The sequence below is a fragment of the Oncorhynchus nerka genome, linkage group LG17 (assembly GCF_034236695.1).
Source record: "Oncorhynchus nerka isolate Pitt River linkage group LG17, Oner_Uvic_2.0, whole genome shotgun sequence".
NCBI lineage: Eukaryota > Metazoa > Chordata > Actinopteri > Salmoniformes > Salmonidae > Oncorhynchus > Oncorhynchus nerka.
Window position 1 is genome coordinate 19066861 of NC_088412.1, and position 19020 is coordinate 19085880.

Genomic DNA, 19020 nt, shown 5'->3' on the forward strand with positions numbered 1-19020 from the left:
AGAGTAGAGCAGAGTACAGTATAGAACAGTACAGTAGAGCAGAGTACAGTACAGAACAGTAGAGTAGAGCAGAGTACAGTAAAGTAGAGTAGAGCAGAGCACAGTAAAGTAGAGTAGAGCAGAGTACAGTATAGCACAGTACAGTAGAGTAGAGCAGAGTACAGTAAAGTAGAGCTGAGTACAGTACAGTATAGAACAGTACAGTAGAGTAGAGCAGAGTACAGTAAAGTAGAGCAGAGTACAGTACAGTATAGAACAGTAGAGTAGAGTAGAGCAGAGTACAGTATAGAACAGTACAGTAGAGCAGAGTACAGTACAGAACAGTAGAGTAGAGCAGAGTACAGTAAAGTAGAGTAGAGCAGAGTACAGTAAAGTAGAGCAGAGTACAGTATAGCACAGTACAGTAGAGTAGAGCAGAGTACAGTAAAGTAGAGCTGAGTACAGTACAGTATAGAACAGTACAGTAGAGTAGAGCAGAGTACAGTAAAGTAGAGCAGAGTACAGTACAGTATAGCACAGTACAGTAGAGTAGAGCAGAGTACAGTAAAGTAGAGCAGAGTACAGTACAGTATAGAACAGTACAGTAGAGTAGAGCAGAGTACAGTAAAGTAGAGCAGAGTACAGTACAGTATAGCACAGTACAGAAGAGTAGAGCAGAGTACAGTAAAGTAGAGCAGAGTACAGTACAGTATAGAACAGTACAGTAGAGTAGAGCAGAGTACAGTAAAGTAGAGCAGAGTACAGTACAGTATAGAACAGTACAGTAGAGTAGAGCAGAGTACAGTAAAGTAGAGCAGAGTACAGTACAGTATAGCACAGTACAGTAGAGTAGAGCAGAGTACAGTAAAGTAGAGCAGAGTACAGTACAGTATAGAACAGTACAGTAGAGTAGAGCAGAGTACAGTAAAGTAGAGCAGAGTACAGTACAGTATAGCACAGTACAGTAGAGTAGAGCAGAGTACAGTAAAGTAGAGCAGAGTACAGTACAGTATAGAACAGTACAGTAGAGTAGAGCAGAGTACAGTATAGAACAGTACAGTAGAGCAGAGTACAGTATAGAACAGTAGAGTAGAGTAGAGCAGAGTACAGTAAAGTAGAGCAGAGTACAGTACAGTATAGAACAGTACAGTAGAGTAGAGCAGAGTACAGTAAAGTAGAGCTGAGTACAGTACAGTATAGAACAGTACAGTAGAGTAGAGCAGAGTACAGTAAAGTAGAGCAGAGTACAGTACAGTATAGAACAGTACAGTAGAGTAGAGCAGAGTACAGTAAAGTAGAGCAGAGTACAGTACAGTATAGAACAGTACAGTAGAGTAGAGCAGAGTACAGTATAGAACAGTACAGTAGAGCAGAGTACAGTATAGAACAGTACAGTAGAGCAGAGTACAGTACAGAACAGTAGAGTAGAGCAGAGTACAGTAAAGTAGAGTAGAGCAGAGTACAGTAAAGTAGAGCAGAGTACAGTACAGTATAGAACAGTACAGTAGAGTAGAGCAGAGTACAGTAAAGTAGAGCAGAGTACAGTACAGTAAAGCACAGTACAGTAGAGTAGAGCAGAGTACAGTAAAGTAGAGCAGAGTACAGTACAGTATAGAACAGTACAGTAGAGTAGAGCAGAGTACAGTATAGAACAGTACAGTAGAGCAGAGTACAGTATAGAACAGTAGAGTAGAGTAGAGCAGAGTACAGTAAAGTAGAGCAGAGTACAGTACAGTATAGAACAGTACAGTAGAGTAGAGCAGAGTACAGTAAAGTAGAGCAGAGTACAGTACAGTATAGAACAGTACAGTAGAGTAGAGCAGAGTACAGTATAGAACAGTACAGTAGAGCAGAGTACAGTACAGAACAGTAGAGTAGAGCAGAGTACAGTAAAGTAGAGTAGAGCAGAGTACAGTATAGCACAGTACAGTAGAGTAGAGCAGAGTACAGTAAAGTAGAGCTGAGTACAGTACAGTATAGAACAGTACAGTAGAGTAGAGCAGAGTACAGTAAAGTAGAGCAGAGTACAGTACAGTATAGCACAGTACAGTAGAGTAGAGCAGAGTACAGTAAAGTAGAGCAGAGTACAGTACAGTATAGAACAGTACAGTAGAGTAGAGCAGAGTACAGTAAAGTAGAGCAGAGTACAGTACAGTATAGCACAGTACAGTAGAGTAGAGCAGAGTACAGTAAAGTAGAGCAGAGTACAGTACAGTATAGAACAGTACAGTAGAGTAGAGCAGAGTACAGTATAGAACAGTACAGTAGAGTAGAGCAGAGTACAGTAAAGTAGAGCAGAGTACAGTACAGTATAGAACAGTACAGTAGAGTAGAGCAGAGTACAGTATAGAACAGTACAGTAGAGCAGAGTACAGTACAGAACAGTAGAGTAGAGCAGAGTACAGTAAAGTAGAGTAGAGCAGAGTACAGTAAAGTAGAGTAGAGCAGAGTACAATATAGCACAGTACAGTAGAGTAGAGCAGAGTACAGTAAAGTAGAGCTGAGTACAGTACAGTATAGAACAGTACAGTAGACTAGAGCAGAGTACAGTAAAGTAGAGCAGAGTACAGTACAGTATAGAACAGTACAGAAGAGTAGAGCAGAGTACAGTAAAGTAGAGCAGAGTACAGTATAGCACAGTACAGAAGAGTAGAGCAGAGTACAGTAAAGTAGAGCAGAGTACAGTACAGTATAGAACAGTACAGTAGAGTAGAGCAGAGTACAGTATAGAACAGTACAGTAGAGCAGAGTACAGTACAGAACAGTAGAGTAGAGCAGAGTACAGTAAAGTAGAGTAGAGCAGAGCACAGTAAAGTAGAGTAGAGCAGAGTACAGTATAGCACAGTACAGTAGAGAGTAGAGCAGAGTACAGTAAAGTAGAGCTGAGTACAGTACAGTATAGAACAGTACAGTAGAGTAGAGCAGAGTACAGTAAAGTAGAGCAGAGTACAGTACAGTATAGAACAGTACAGTAGAGTAGAGCAGAGTACAGTATAGAACAGTACAGTAGAGCAGAGTACAGTACAGAACAGTAGAGTAGAGCAGAGTACAGTAAAGTAGAGTAGAGCAGAGTACAGTAAAGTAGAGCAGAGTACAGTATAGCACAGTACAGTAGAGTAGAGCAGAGTACAGTAAAGTAGAGCTGAGTACAGTACAGTATAGAACAGTACAGTAGAGTAGAGCAGAGTACAGTAAAGTAGAGCAGAGTACAGTACAGTATAGAACAGTACAGTAGAGTAGAGCAGAGTACAGTATAGAACAGTACAGCAGAGCAGAGTACAGTACAGAACAGTAGAGTAGAGCAGAGTACAGTAAAGTAGAGTAGAGCAGAGTACAGTAAAGTAGAGTAGAGCAGAGTACAGTATAGCACAGTACAGTAGAGTAGAGCAGAGTACAGTAAAGTAGAGCTGAGTACAGTACAGTATAGAACAGTACAGTAGAGTAGAGCAGAGTACAGTAAAGTAGAGCAGAGTACAGTACAGTATAGAACAGTACAGAAGAGTAGAGCAGAGTACAGTAAAGTAGAGCAGAGTACAGTATAGCACAGTACAGAAGAGTAGAGCAGAGTACAGTAAAGTAGAGCAGAGTACAGTAGAGCAGAGTAGACTGGGAGGTAGAGGTGTAAGTGTGTCTTCTGAGGTGAGCCCTGACCTGTAGCAGTTATTGTTGTACTTGTTGTAGCTCCCCAGGGCAGTCAGACACCCCAGACAGATGGCATACGAGAAGAAGATCTGAGTCCCTGCATCCATCCATACCTAGAAAGAACAGGAAGAAACCAAACCAACCAGCCTTTTCATTTGCTGGGAGAAACCATGGCATTGTTCCTGGCTGATACATTTACTTCTATGAAACACATTATAGAAAGACAGCTATAAACCCATACTGGTGAGACATTTTATGACCAAATAATTACCTACATGCTCCTCACTCTGTGGTAAACACGGTCACCCCATTTCTCGTCACTTATTATGTCATCACCACCCACCATACAACCCCCAGTAATCTCTGTCTATAGACCTCATACCCCCTTTTCAGTCCTAAGCCCACCCTCTCCACCCTGACAATGTCACTGGCACGCTGGTTCTCCATCTCAATGGCTCCTCAACGCCAAGTGTGGTAATTTTCCATCACAGAATCTGAACGACCAGCACAACACAGTTCCAATTTAAATGAGGGTGCTCTTTGTTCCATTCGGCAAAGTGGTCCTGAAGCAATGGGGGCACGTTTCAGTTGGCTGCCTGGCAGCCAGAAAGACTTCTGGTTGCACACTATTGCCTATGTAGTGTACTACTTTTGACCAGGGCCTATGGGCCATAGCCACTAAGGCAGATGTTCTCATGGTACAGGCTTCTTGGAGTAGCTTGTCAGTGGATTGAAGAGGGCACTCATTTTGTTTTCTGGTGTACTCTAATAAATCACACCCTCTCCCTCTCCTCTCTGCGCTCTCTCTGCTAACAGAGCCCCAGGACCAGCTTTCTTAGGAACCTTTTCTCTAGGCTCATCACTCTGTAGGTGATGGCTTTGTTATGGAAGTTTGGGGAATTGCTTCCTTTTAAGTGGTTGTCTTTTCTGGATTTTGATCATTAGCGGGTATCGTCCTAATTCTGCTCTGCATGCATTATTTGTTTTTTTACATTGTACACAGAGGACGTTTTTGCATACAGAATTCTTGCTTTGTGAGTGGACCCCAGACCTCACTGTCCATAAAGGGCAATAGATCTATAACTGCTTCAAGTATTTTTAGACAGATCTTAATTGGGATGTCAAATTTTATGTTTATTTTTAATGGCATAGAAGGCTCTTCTTGTCTAGTCTCTCAGATCGTTCACAGCTTTGTGGAAGTTACCTGTGGTGCTGATGTTTAGGCTGAGGTAGTATAGTACGCTCCTCTATATAAAGCCTTGACGAAAATGTAACCTCCTGTTCCGAGGATGTGAGGACGATGGTCCATACGTTAAAAGGACTAACATGTCAACTACAGAACTAAGCTTTGGTTGCGAATGGTATGAACTTTGAACTCTTATTCACAACAGACGTGATACCTCCTAGCCGTTGAGTTAGCAACCGCAGCTGAAAACGTGGGCTAGGAAAGAACAGACAGAGTATCCCATCTACCACACAACGACGTTACTACAACGTATTCAATTGACCACCAGAGACATTCTTCAAAGGACTCGGTTGGGCAACACGGCCTTCCATCTACCACCAACCTACCGAAGCGCAGCTCAGAGTAAATATTTATTGCATTTTCCTTTTCCAAATGGGCGGTAATTTAGAATGCATAAGATACTGTATTTACGATAGAGACATCGCTTCTCCCTTTGTTCCTCGGTCTTCCCGCTCTTTCACTCAAACCCAGCCCCTTTTCTTTGTGTAACCAGCTGTCATATCTGTTCCCTCCGCTAGGGACGTTTTCCTTCATGATATAATTTGTAATCAAGGTATGATTCATTCTGTGCATATGTAATTCTGTGTGATTAGTTAGGTATTTAGTAAAGAAATAATTAAATCCAATTTTGTATTGCTGATTCAACTTGTTAGCCAGGGTTCGTGAAGATATCTGAAAGTTGTAAACTTTTGGTTGAGACTGAAATAAGGTGACGATTATATATTGACTGCTATTGATGTAAAATATTACTAGGTCTTTAAATCCTCTTGGTGTTAGGGGACAGTATTTTCATTTTTTGAAAAAAAAAAACGTTCCCGTTTTAAATGGGATATTGTGTCAGGAAAAGATGCTAGAATATGCATATAATTGACAGCGTTGGATAGAAAACACTGTTTAAATGATGTCTGTAAGTAGAACAGAACTCATATGGCAGGCAAAAACCTGAGAAAAAAAAACAGGAACTGGGAAATCTGAGGTTTGTAGTTTTTGAACTCAGCCCCTATCGAATTCACAGTGGGATATGGGTTATGTTGCACTTCCGAAGGCTTCCACTAGATGTCAACCGTCTTTAGAACGTTGTTTCAGGCTTCTTATGTGAAGGGGGGCCGGATGGGAGCTGTTTGACTAAGGGGTCTGCCAGCAGCCTCGTTCTCAGTCACGCGCATTTTCACATGAGCGGTATCTCACGTTCCATTGCTTTTCTACAGACAATGGAATTCTCCGGTTGGAGCATTATTGAACCTTTATGATAAAAACATCCTAAAGATTGATCCTATACTTAGTTTGACAAGTTTCTTCGACCTGTAATATAACTTTTTGAACTTATCGTCCGACTGGATCTGAACGCGCTTTTGGATTTGTTTACCAAACCGCCCTAACAAAAGAAGCTATTTGGACATAAATGGACATAAATTATGGACATTATCGAACAAAACAAGCATTTATTGTGGAACAGCAATTCCTGGTAGTGCATTCTGATGAAGATCATCAAAGGTAAGTGAATATTTATAATGCTATTTATGACTAATGTTGACTGCGCAACATGGCAGATATTTATTTTGCCTGGTTTGGGCTCCGAGCACCGTTCTCAGATTATGCTTTTTCCGTAAAGTTTTTAAAAAATCTGACACAGCGGTTGCATTAAGGAGAAGTGTATCTAAAGTCCCATGCATAACACTTATGTATTTCTGTGAATTCATGTGGCTCTCTGCAATATCACTGCATGTTTTGGAACTACTGAACACAACACGCCAATGTAAAATAAGATTTTTGGATATAAATATGAACTTTACCGAACAAAACATACATGTATTGTGTAACATGAAGTCCTATGAGTGTCATCTGATGAAGATCATCAAAGGTTAGTGATTAATTTTCTCTCTATTTGTGCTTGTTGTGACTCTTCTCTTTGGCTGGAAAAATGGCTGGGTTTTTCTGTGAGTTGGTGGTGACCTAACATAATCGTTTGTGGAGCTTTCGCTGTAAAGCATTTTTGAAATTAGACACTATGGCTGGATTAACGAGAATTGTATCTTTAAAATGGTGCCTAATACTTGTGTGTTTGAGGAATTTGATTTATGAGATTTCTGTTGATTGACAATGCATAGGTAACAAACAAACAGCAAGTAGCAGCAGTGTACAAGGGGGGGATGTAAATTGTCCAGTGGCGATTTTTATGAATTGTTCAGCAGTCTAATGGCTTGGGGGTAAAAGCTGTTGAGGAGCCTTTTGGTCCTAGACTTTGCACTCCGGTACTGCTTGTCGTGTGGTAGCAGAGAAAACAGTCTATAACTTCAGTGACTGGAGTCTGACAATTTTATGGACTTTCCTCTGACACCACCTATTATATAGGTCCTGGATGGCAGGAAGCTTGGCCCCAGTGATGTACTGAGCCGTTTGTACTACCCTCTGTAGTACATTATGGTCAGATGCCGAGCTGTTGCCATACCAGGTGGTGATGCAACCGGTCAGGATGCTCTCAATGGTGCAGCTGTAAAACCTTTTGAAGATCTGGGGGCCATGCCAATTCTTTTCAGTCTTCTGAGGAGGAAAAGGTTTTGTCGTGCCCTCTTCACGACTGTCTTGGTACTGTATGTTTGGACCATGATAGTTCGTTGGTGATGTGGACACCAATGAACTTCAAACTCTCGACCCGCTCCACTACAGCCCTGTCGATGTTAATGGGGACCTGTTCGGCACGCCTTTGCCTGTAGTCCACAATCAGCTCCTTTGTCTTACTCACATTGAGAGAGAGGATGTTGTCCTGGCACCACACTGCCAGTTCTCTGACCTCCTCCCTATAGGTCGTCTCATCTTTGTCGGTGATCAGGCCTACCACTGTTGTGTTGTCAGCAAACTTAGTGATGGTGTTGGAGTCATGTTTGGCCACACAGTCGTGGGTGAACAGGCAATACAGGCAGGGATTAAGTACACACCCCTGAGGGGCCCCAGTGTTAAGGATCAGCATGGCAAACGTGTTGTTGCCTACTCTTGCTACCTGGGGGCGGCCCGTCAGGAAGTCCAGAATCCGGTTGCAGAGGGAGGTCTTTAGTCCCAGAGTCCTTAGCTTAGTGATGAGCTTCATGGGCACGATGGTGTTGAATGCTGATCTGTAGTCGATGAACAGTATTCTCACATAGGTGTTCCTTTTGTCCAGGTGAGAAAGGGCGGTGTGGAGTGCGATTGAGATTGCGTCATCTGTGGATCTGTTGGGGCGGTATGCGAATTGGAGTGGATCTAGGGTGTCCGGGAGGATGCTGTGAGCCATGACCAGCCTTTCAAAGCACTTCATGGCCACTGATGTGAGTGCCGCGGGTTGCTAATCATTTAGACAGGTTACCTTCGCTTCCTTGGGCACAGGGACTATGGTGGTCTGCTTGAAACATGTAGGTATTACAGACTCGGTCAGGGAGAGGTTGAAAATGTCAGTGAAGAGACTTGACAGTTGGTCCGCGCATGCTTTGAATACATGTCCTGATAATCCGTCTGGCACAGCAGCTTTGTAAATGTTGACCTGTTTAAAGGTGTTTAAAGGTTTTGTTCACATCGGCTACCGAGAGCGTTATCACACAGTCATCCAGAACAGCTGGTGCTCTCATGCATACTTCAGTGTTGCTTGCCTCGAAACGAGCATAAAAGGCATTTAGCTTGTCTGGTAGGCTTGCGTCACTGGGCAGTTCGCGTCTAGGTTTCCCTTTGTAGTCCGTAATAGTTTCAAGCCCTGCCACATCCGACGAGCATCAGAGCCGGTGTAGTGGGATTCAATCGTAATCCTGCATTGACGCTTTGCTTGTTTTATGGTTTGTCTGAGGGCATAGTGGGATTTCTTATAAGCGTTCGGATTAGTCTCCCGCTCCTTGAAAGCGGCAGTTCTAGCCTTTAGCTCGATAGGGATGTTGCCTGTAATCCATGGCTTCTGGTTGGAATATGTACCTACGTACAGTCACTGTGGGGACCACGTCATCGATGCACTTATTGATGAAGCCGATGACTGAGGTGAAGTATTTCTCAATGCCATTGGATGAATCCCGGAACATATTCCAGTCTGTGCTAGCAAAACAGTCCTTTAGTTTAGCATCCGCGCCATCTGACCACTTACATATTGAGCAAGACACTGGTACTTCCTGCTTTAGTTTTTGGCAGGAATCAGGAGGATAGAATTGTTGTCAGATTTGCCAAATGGAGAGCGGGGAGAGCTTTGTATGTATCTCTGTGTGTGGAGTAAAGGTGGTCTAGGATTGTTTTTCCCCTGGTTGCACATGTGACATGCTGGTAAAAATGTGGTAAAACTGATTTAAGTTCGCCAGCATTAAAGTCCCCGGACACTAGGAGCGCCGCTTCTGGGTGAGCATTTTCTTCTTTGCTTATGGCCTTATAGAGTTGGGTGAGAGCGGTGTTAGTGCCAGCTTCACTTTGTGGTGGTAAATAGACGGCTACGAATAATACAGATGAGAACTCTCTTGGTAGATAGTGTGGTCGACAGTTTATCATAAGGTACACTACCTCAGGCGAGCAATACCTCTATTAGACATCGTGCACCAGCTGTTATTGACAAAAAGACACACAACCCCACCCCTCGTCTTACCAGAGGTAGCGTCTCTGTTCTGCCGGTGAATGGAAAATCCCGCCAGCTCTATATTGTCCATTTCTTCGTTCAGCCACGTCTCGGCCAAACATGAGATGTTACAGTTTTTAATGTCCTGTTGGTAGGATAATCGTAATAGTAGGTCATCAATTTTATTTTCTAACGATTGCACATTGAGGAGATCCCCGATCTGCGTCCCCTTTTCCGGCGTCTTTTCTTCACGCGTGGATCTAGGCCTGTTCCAGTGAAAGCAGGATATCCTTCTCGTCAGACTTGTTAAAGGAAAAAGTTTCTTCCAGTCCGCGGTGAGTAATCGCTTTTCTGAAGTCTAGAAGTTATTTTCGGTCATAAGATACAGTAGCAACAACATTATGTACACAATAAGTGTTCTTCGGCACCATCTTTATCCATGACCTGGAAACAGTAAGTTAAAAGGGAAAATCAAACTCCTAAAAGAGAAACATAATAATTTGAAAATCACAGGACTTGAAACTAGCATGGAAGCAGGCAACCCAACTTCCTTTATGATTAATATTTTCTATGAACTGCTCGGACAGGAGCTGCTGGGTCCCATGCTGCTGATTAACATTGCACATTGCACGGGTCAACTCCACAACGACTCATTGTATGATTGTTGGATCCACAGCTTTGAAGTCAAACAGCGAATTGTTCGTCTTGCAGCGGAATCAGCATCTACCCAGACCTGAGTGCTGAACTGTTAAAACAGCAGAAGACCTACAACGAGGTGAGATCCCAGCTACGCCAGCTAAACCTGAGATGCGGCTTCATCCACCAAGCAACACATGTTTTCCACTGCCAAGGAAGCTCGAAGACTTCTTGGAGAAGCACATCAAACCCAACACACAAGGGGACAAGCCAACAGATGGAACCCCATGACTGGCTCTTTACTCTGGTATGATATCCATGCACAATCATGCTTCCTAGCCTATGGTTACAATTGTATGCTGCCCTCAGCATAAGACAATGATGAGGAGACCTCTCATGTTTGGGTATAAGGAACAATAATACTATTATTGCTGAGCATTGAACTTGTTGTCATTATATTGCCTATGGTCCAGGACATGTACACAGTGATGACACCATGCAAATTAATGAACAATGGACAATATATGGATACTACAGCTATCCTATTTTTGACTGTTTATGCATTAGAATTGCATATCTCACATAGTTTCTTCTTGTTATAATTTTCATATTTTTTTCTTCATTACCCACCCTTACTCTTCAAGTCTGGTAACTTAATTGTAAAAGGTCTGAATTGGTTACTTATTTAGTTTAATTATTATTATTTTTATGAATACCTTAATACCAAAAATATGCTGCTTAAGGAATTTCATATGTAAGGCTGCCACTAGCCGTTATACTACAACCATGTAATTATAGTGCAGGGCGAGGGGAACCGGGGAGGCTAGGGAGTAGGGGGGAAGGGGAATGCTTTATAGAGAGCGTCTTCTGGGTGGGGAGAGACCAATGGGTGGATTTTTTATTTTACATCCATGGGCTTATCAACACTAAAGATAACAATTACGTTTTATAAAAACAATGGCAACACTAACTATTCTCTCGTGAAATTTGAAAGGCCTAATTATTCCTGTCAAACATTCCATCTGTCATAATATTCTAGCAAGAAACCATGTAGAAATGCTCCAAGAAACACACAAAATGACGCACATGGAATAGAGAACCATTTCTGCAAACTGGCTGCTTTTTCATCAGCCCCAAACAAAACTACAGGTGTAATCATAATGATACATAAGAAACTCAAAATCACAGTCCTTGGTAAAGGCATGTTTGGATGACTGAGGTGCCCAAAGTAAACTTCCTGTTACTCAGGCCCAGAAGCTAGGATATGCATATGCATGGTAGTATTGGATAGAAAACACACCAACGTTTTTAAAACTGTTAAAATAATGTCTGTACGTATAACAGAACAGATTTGGCAGGCGAAACCCAGAGGACAATCCATCCAGGAATTTTTTGTTGTTGTTGAGGTCATTGGATTTTCCAATGCTTTTCTATGGGAAAGCCTCATTATTAGGACCCAGATTGCAGTTCCTATGGCTTCCATTAGATGTCAACAGTCTTTCGAAATTGTTCGATGTTTTGTTTTTTGAAAAATGAAGACGTATTCGTATTCTTTCTAAGTGTTTTGCAATTTACCGGATGTTGTCAAATCGATCCCGGTAACGGGATTCTAGCCGTAAGGGATCCCTAAGAGGTTTTAAATGTATCCATAATGGAAAGAAAATGGCCTTTATTAATGTGTATGCTCCAAATTCATATGATCCTAAGTTGTATGATTCTCTGAACAGCATGTTGTTGGAATTAACTGAAATCCTGCTGGTTATTGGAAAGGACATGAATGTCATTCTAGACATGCGGGACAAATCTAATAAGACCAACTTCAATCTACAGGAAACCAAGGTTCTCCAACATGTACTCTCTATTTACAACCTCATTGATGCTTGGTGAGCTCATAGCCCTAAAGCAAAAGAGTACACTTTCTATTCAAACCGGCACAAAACATTCTCCAGAATCGATTTCGTACTCTTATCTACTCCTCTATTTAAATTAATCAAGAAAATGGAAATTCAACATATGAGCCTGTCTGATCATCATGCTTATTACGGCCAGATACATACATCAGAATATCCCAAAAGAGCCACAAGATGGTGCTTTAATGTCACTTACTACAAAATCATATTTTCTGTGAAGAATTTGAAATGGAATTGAATGAATTCATAATGATTAACAAAAATTCATTCGACGATCCTCAGATTTTATGTGACGCCATTAAATGTTTTATTAAAAACAAAGCAACTGCATTTGCATCTGGGCTGAACAAATCACAATTAAAGAAGATATCAGAATAGGAAAAGTTGTTAACAACGTTAGAACGTTCTCAACAAACACTTTTTTGAGATCATGTAGTGACTACTCACTTGAAAGTCAAGACAGAACTAAATCTATTGATAAGACAGAGAATATCATTTGCAATCCATCGAGTTAGACTCAACCATTACTTCCATGGTAATCGACCCAGTCATGGGTACTGGCTAACATACTGGCTAACAAGCTATTGAATCTGAATCAGGTGAATTACTATCAGAACCCAAATGAATCAACCAAAGATTCTTCAGTTTCTATAAAGAATTGTACATCTCTGATTGTAAATCCACACCCAGCCAGATCGAGTCCTTTTTTTAAAGAAATAAGAACTCCTCTTCTTGGCTAACATGAGTAGGCAAATTACCTGGTTGGGACAATATGTAGTGTTAATTTGTTGTTATTTTATTGTTGCTCTTTAATAATTTATTTTTCATTTTTTTATTTTTTATTTTTTTATTTCTTAGTTCAGTTTATTTTAGTAAATGCTTTCTTAACACTTATTTTTCTTAAAACTGCATTGTTGTTTAAGGGCTTGTAAGTAAGCATTTCACTGTAAAGTCGAGACCTGTTGTATTCGGTGCATGTAACACATAAAATATACTTTGATTTGATTCTTGAAATCAATTTCAAATGTGACTCGTTTCAGGAAACTAGGCGTATGTCGCGCGTTACTACTTCACAGGAGATTCATTTGAAGGTAAACTTTCTTTTAAAATCAAAATGTGTTTTTTTGGCAGAAATGCCTTCTTGAACATTTGAACCTTCATGTGCCTTAATAACAAACTTGTATGTCATCTGTAAATACGAATAAAATTGTTAAATTACGTGCCTAGTTCATTTAGCCACAGAAAACCTTCCCACTAGCCTTGATTGGCTGAGATAATGAGTGGGCTGGACATACCGAGAGATCGAGTTTTGAAATCAGTGGAATTAGAGTATGGTAGCGAAAAACACCTGTCTCCAGATTACATATTTAAACTAAGGGAGAAGCGTCCAACCATTTATACAGTTAAGATAGCTACATTTTCAGATATTACATGTTTCTAATTTTGTCAGAAAGTTGTTTTCATTTCAAGTGTACTGTTCGCTAGCTAGCTAACATTGGCTAGCTGGCTCGCTGGCTAACGTTACTTGTATTCTCTGTGTAGTAATATTTTTCGCATCTCAGAGCCATTTGTATTGCTAGTTATAGCTTAATGTTAGTTAGCTAACATTGAACCTGGTTGGTTAGCTACCTGCAGATTCATGCAGGGTAATAACGTCGTGAGTTGGGATTATGGTTCACTGTTTAGCTAGCTAGCTACATGTTTTAACAGAAGACTCCACTATGCAAGTAACCATTTCAAGAGGATGTTCATGATGTCAATGCAACAACTATTGATAGACGTAGCTGGTAAATTCGCTCTGGCTATCTACTCTGATTTCAGAGCACTCTCGTATGAGTGTGCCAGAGCGCAGAATAACGCATGAATGTATGAACACTCAACACCCATTGAATATGGCTGGTGTCTGTAAACGGCGGCAAAAAAAAATCGTAATTAAATTGTTGCCAGCAGCACAGTTACAGTCACCAACACTCTGGATAAGATAAAAACAGGCTAACCAGCTCTGCTAGGGTGAGTAAAATGGTCAGAGTGAGCTGTTCTCTCATTTGTGTCTGGAAGTAGCTAACAAGCTAGCTAACGTTAACCAGTTAGCTTGGATGCTTGACTGCTGTTGTTAGGACATAACGCTCGGAACAACCCTACTCCTTGGCCAGGGCATTCAGTGTGCGCTCTGAACGCTCCAAGAGTGAAACGCTCTCAATTTATGAACAGACAATCTGACAGCGCTCTGAGTTTACAGGCGGGGATATAGCTTAAGAGGGTGTGAACGATGCTGAATGGGTGTAGACAAAGAAGAGCTCTCCAGTGGGTGTACCAAAACATTCAAATGGACTAATTAATATGATGAAAATACTACACATTCCTTCGGAAAATATTCAGAACCCTTGACTTGTTCCGCATTTTGTTACATTACAGCTGTATTCTAAAATATAGTAAAAAAATTTAAAAATCATCATCAATCTACACACAATACCCCATAATGACAAAGCGAAAAAAATGTTTTTGCAAATGTATTAAAAATCAAAAACAAAAATACCTCATTTAAATAAGTATGCAGACTCTTTGCCATGAGAGTCGAAATTGAGCTCAAGTGCATCCTGTTTCCATTGATCATTCTCGAGATGTTTCTATGTAGGAGTGGCTTCGGGACAAGTCTCTGAATGTCCTTGAGTGGGCCAGCCAGAGCCCGGACTTGAACCAGATCTAACATCACTGGAAAGACCTGAAAATAGCTGTGCAGCAACGCTCCCATTCAAACCTGATAGAGCTTGAGAGGATCTGCAGAGAAGAATTGGAGAAACCCGCCAAATACAGGTGTGCCAAGCTTGTAGCGTCATAACCAAGACGACTCGAGGCTGTAATCGCTGCCTAAGGTCCTTCAACAAAGTACTGAGTAAAGCGTCCAAATACTTACAGTACCAGTCAAAAGTTTGGACACACCAACTCATTCAAGGGTTTTTCTTATTTTTACCATTTTCTACCATTGTAGAATAATAGTGAAGACATAAAAACTATTAAATAACACATCATATGTAATCCTGTAATAACCAAAAAAGTGTTTAACAAATCAAAATATATTTCATATTTGAGATTCTTCAAAGTAGCCACCTTTTGCCTTGATGACAGCTTTGCACACTCTTCAGGTTCTCTCAATCAGCTTCACCTGGAATGCTTTTCCAACGGTCTTGAAGGAGTTCCAACATATGCTGAACACTTGTTGGCTGCTTTTCCTTCACTCTGCGGTCCAACTCATCCCTAACCATCTCAATTGGGATGAGGTCGGGTGATTGTGGAGGCCAGGTCATCTGATACAGCACTCCATCATTCTCCTTCTAGGTCAAACAGCCCTTACACAGCCTGGATGTGCGTTGGGTCATTGTCCTGTTGAAAAACAAATTATAGTCACACTAAGCGCAAACCAGATGGGATGGAGTATCGCTGCAGAATGCTGTGGTAGCCATGCTGGTTAAGTTTGCCTTGAATTCTAAATAAATCACAGATAATGTCACCATCACACCTCCTCCTCCATAATTCACGGTGGGAACCACACATGCGGAGATCATCCGTTCATCTACTCTGCGTCTCACAAAGACACGACGGAACCACGACGGAACCAATAATCTCAAATTTGGACTCATCAAACCAAAGGACAGATTTCCACCAGTCTAATGTCCATTGCTCCTGTTTTTTGGCCCAAGCAAGTCTCTTCTTATTGGTGTCCTTTAGTAGTGGTTTCTTTGCAGCAATTCCACCATGAAAGCATGATTCACACAGTCTCCTCTGAACAGTTGATGTTGAGATGTGTCTGTTACTTGAACTCTGTGATTAAATTTATTTGGGCAAAAATGTCTGAGTCTGGTTGGTCTAATTATCTTATCCTCTGCACCAGAGGTAACTCTGGGTCTTCCTTTCCTGTGGCGGGCCTCAAGAGAGGTTTTTGATGGTTTTTGCAACTACACTTGAAGAAACTTTCAAAGTTCTTGAAATGTTCCGCATTGACTGACCTTCATGTCTTAAAGTAATGATGGACTGTCGTTTCTCTTTGCTTATTTGAGCTGTTCTTACCATAATATGAACTTGGTCTTTTACCAAATAGGGCCATCTTCTGTATACCACCCCTACCTTGTCACAACACAACTTATTGGCTCAAATGCATTAAGAAGGAAAGGAATTCTACAAATGAACTTTTAACAAGGCACTCCTGTTAAATGAAATGCATTCCAGGTGACTACCTCATGAAGATGGTTGAGCTACCAAGATGATTGCGCTCAGGTCTGTTCAACGCTGGCCCAACCAATCAGATTCCACTCTTCAAGATTGCTTCGATCACGTGGATTGGGATATGTTCCGCATTGCGTCTAACAACAACATTGACGAATACGCTGAGTCGGTGAGCGAGTTTATTAGAAAGTGCATCGGCGATGTCGGCCCCACAGCATCTATTAAAACATTCTCAAACCAGAAACCTTGGATTGATGGCAGCGTTTGCGCAAAACTGAAAGCGCGAACCACTGCTTTTAATCAGGGCAAGGTGACCAGAAACATGACCGAATACAAACAGTGTAGATATTCCCTCCGCAAGGCAATCAAACGTCAGTATAGAGACAAAGTAGAATGGAAATTCAACGGCTCAGACACGAGATGTATGTGGCAGGGTCTACAGTCCATCACGGACTACAAAAGGAAAACCAGCCCCATCGCGGACCAAGATGTCTTGCCCCCAGACAGACTAAACAACTTATTTGCTCGCTTTGAGGACAATACAGTGCCATTGACATGGCCCGCTACCATAACCTGCAGGCTTTCCTTCACTGCAGCCGACGTGAGCAAAACATTTAAACGTGTCAACCCTCACAAGGTTCCAGGCCCAGACGGCATCCCCAGCCGCGTCCTCAGAGCATGCGCAGACCATCTGGCTGGTGTGTTTACGGACATGTTCAATCAATCCTTATCCCACTCTGATGTCCCCACATGCTTCACAAGGTAACTGAGCTAAATGACTAGCACTCACTTCCATCATCATGAAGTGCTTTGAGAGACTAGTCAAGGACCATATCACCTCCACCCTACCTGACAACCTAGACCCACTCCAATTTGCTTACTGCCCCAATAGGTCCACAGACAATGCACACTGCTCTAATCCATCTGGACAAGAGGAATACCTATGAGAATGCTGTTCATCGACTACAGCTCAGCATTTAACACCATAGTACCCTCCAAACTCGTCATCAAGCTCGAGACCCTGGGTCTCGACCCCGCCCTGTACAACTGAGTCCTGGACTTCCTGACGGGCCACCCCCAGGTGGTGAGGGTAGGTAACAACATCTCCACCCCGCTGATCCTCAACACTGAGGCCCCACAAGGGTGCGTTCTCAGCCCTCTCCTGTACTCCCTGTTCGCCCACGACTGCATGGCCATGCACGCCTCCAACACAATCATCAAGTTTGCAGACGACACTACAGTGGTAGGCTTGATTACCAACAACAACGAGACGGCCTACAGGGAGGAGGTGTCAGGAAAATAACCTCACACTCAACGTCAACAAAACAAAGGAGATGATCGTGGACTTCGGGAAAGAGCAGAGGGAGCACCCCCCCTCCCCCTATCCACATCGATGGGACAGTAGTGGAGAGGGTAGAAAGTTAAGTTCCTTGGCGTACACATCATGGACAAACTGAAATGGTCCAACCACACAGACAGCGTGGTGAAGAAGGCGCAGCAGAGCCTCTTCAACCTCAGGAGGCTGAAGAAATTCGGCTTGTCACCAAAAACACTCAATAACTTTTACAGATGCACAATCGAGAGCATCCGGCCGGGCTGTATCACCGCCTGGTATGGCAACTGCTCCGCCCATAACCATAAGGCTCTCCAGAGGGCAGTGGGGTCTGCACAATACATCACCGCGGGCAAATTACCTGACCTCCAGGACACCTACAACACCTGATGTCACAGGAAGGCCAAAAAGATCATCAAGGACAACAACCACCCGAACCACTGCCTGTTCACCCTGCTATCATCCAGAAGGCGAGGTCAGTACAGGTGCATCAAAGCAGGGACCGAGAGACTGAAAAACAGCTTCTATCTCAAGGCCATCAGACTGTTAAACAGCCATCACTAACATTGAGTGGCTGCTGAAATCATACTGACTCAACTCCAGCCACTTTAATAATGGATACATTTATGTAATAAATGTATCACTAGCCACTTTAAACAATGCCACTTCATATAATGTTTACATACCCTACATTACTCATCTCATATGGATATACTGTACTCTATACCATCTACTGCATCTTGCCATCTTGATGTAATGTATCACTAGCCACTTTAAACAATGCATCTTTTATATGTTTGCATACCCTACATTACTCATCTCATATGTATATACGGTACTCTATACATCTTGCCTATGCCGTCTATACCATTCATATATTTTTTTAATGTACATATTCTTATTAATTCCTTTACACTTGTGTGTATAAGGTAGTTGTTGTGGAATTGTTAGGTTAGATTCCTCGTTGGATATTACTGCATTGTTGGAACTAGAAGCACAAGCATTTCGCTACACTCGCATTAACATCTGCTAACCATGTGTATGTGACAAATAACATTTGATTTGATTTGAGAGAATGCCAAGTGTGCAAAGCTGTCATCAAGACTACTTTTTGTGATGTATTGTTGTCTCTACCTTCTTGACCATGCTGTGTTGTCATGTGTTGCTCCCTTGCTATGTTGTCATGTGTTGCTGCCTTGCTATGTTGTTGTCTTAGGTCTCTCTTTATGTAGTGTTGTGTTGTCTCTCTTATTGTGATGTGTTTTGTCCTATATTTATATTTACATTGTATTCATTAATTTTTTTTAGTCTCAGGCCCCCGTCCCCGCAGGAGGCCTTTTACCTTTTGGTAGGCTGTCACTGTGAATAATAATTTGTTCTTAACTGACTTGCCTAGTTACATGAAGGTTAAATAAAATAAAATATATATATATTTTTTAAGAATTTCAAATATAAAATATATTTTGATTTCTTTAACACTTTTTTGGTTACCTCATGA

At 41.8% G+C, this 19020-nt stretch overlaps 1 protein-coding gene across 1 annotated transcript in view; it reads right to left on the minus strand.

Annotated features, from left to right (window-relative positions):
* Positions 1-19020, minus strand: part of LOC115144838 (sodium- and chloride-dependent GABA transporter 2-like) — a 43000-nt gene that overhangs the window by 10685 nt on the left and 13295 nt on the right. The window contains exon 8 of the mRNA XM_029685934.2: positions 3631-3734. Coding sequence (XP_029541794.1) covers positions 3631-3734 — 104 coding nt within the window. The remainder of the gene's footprint in view (positions 1-3630; positions 3735-19020) is intronic.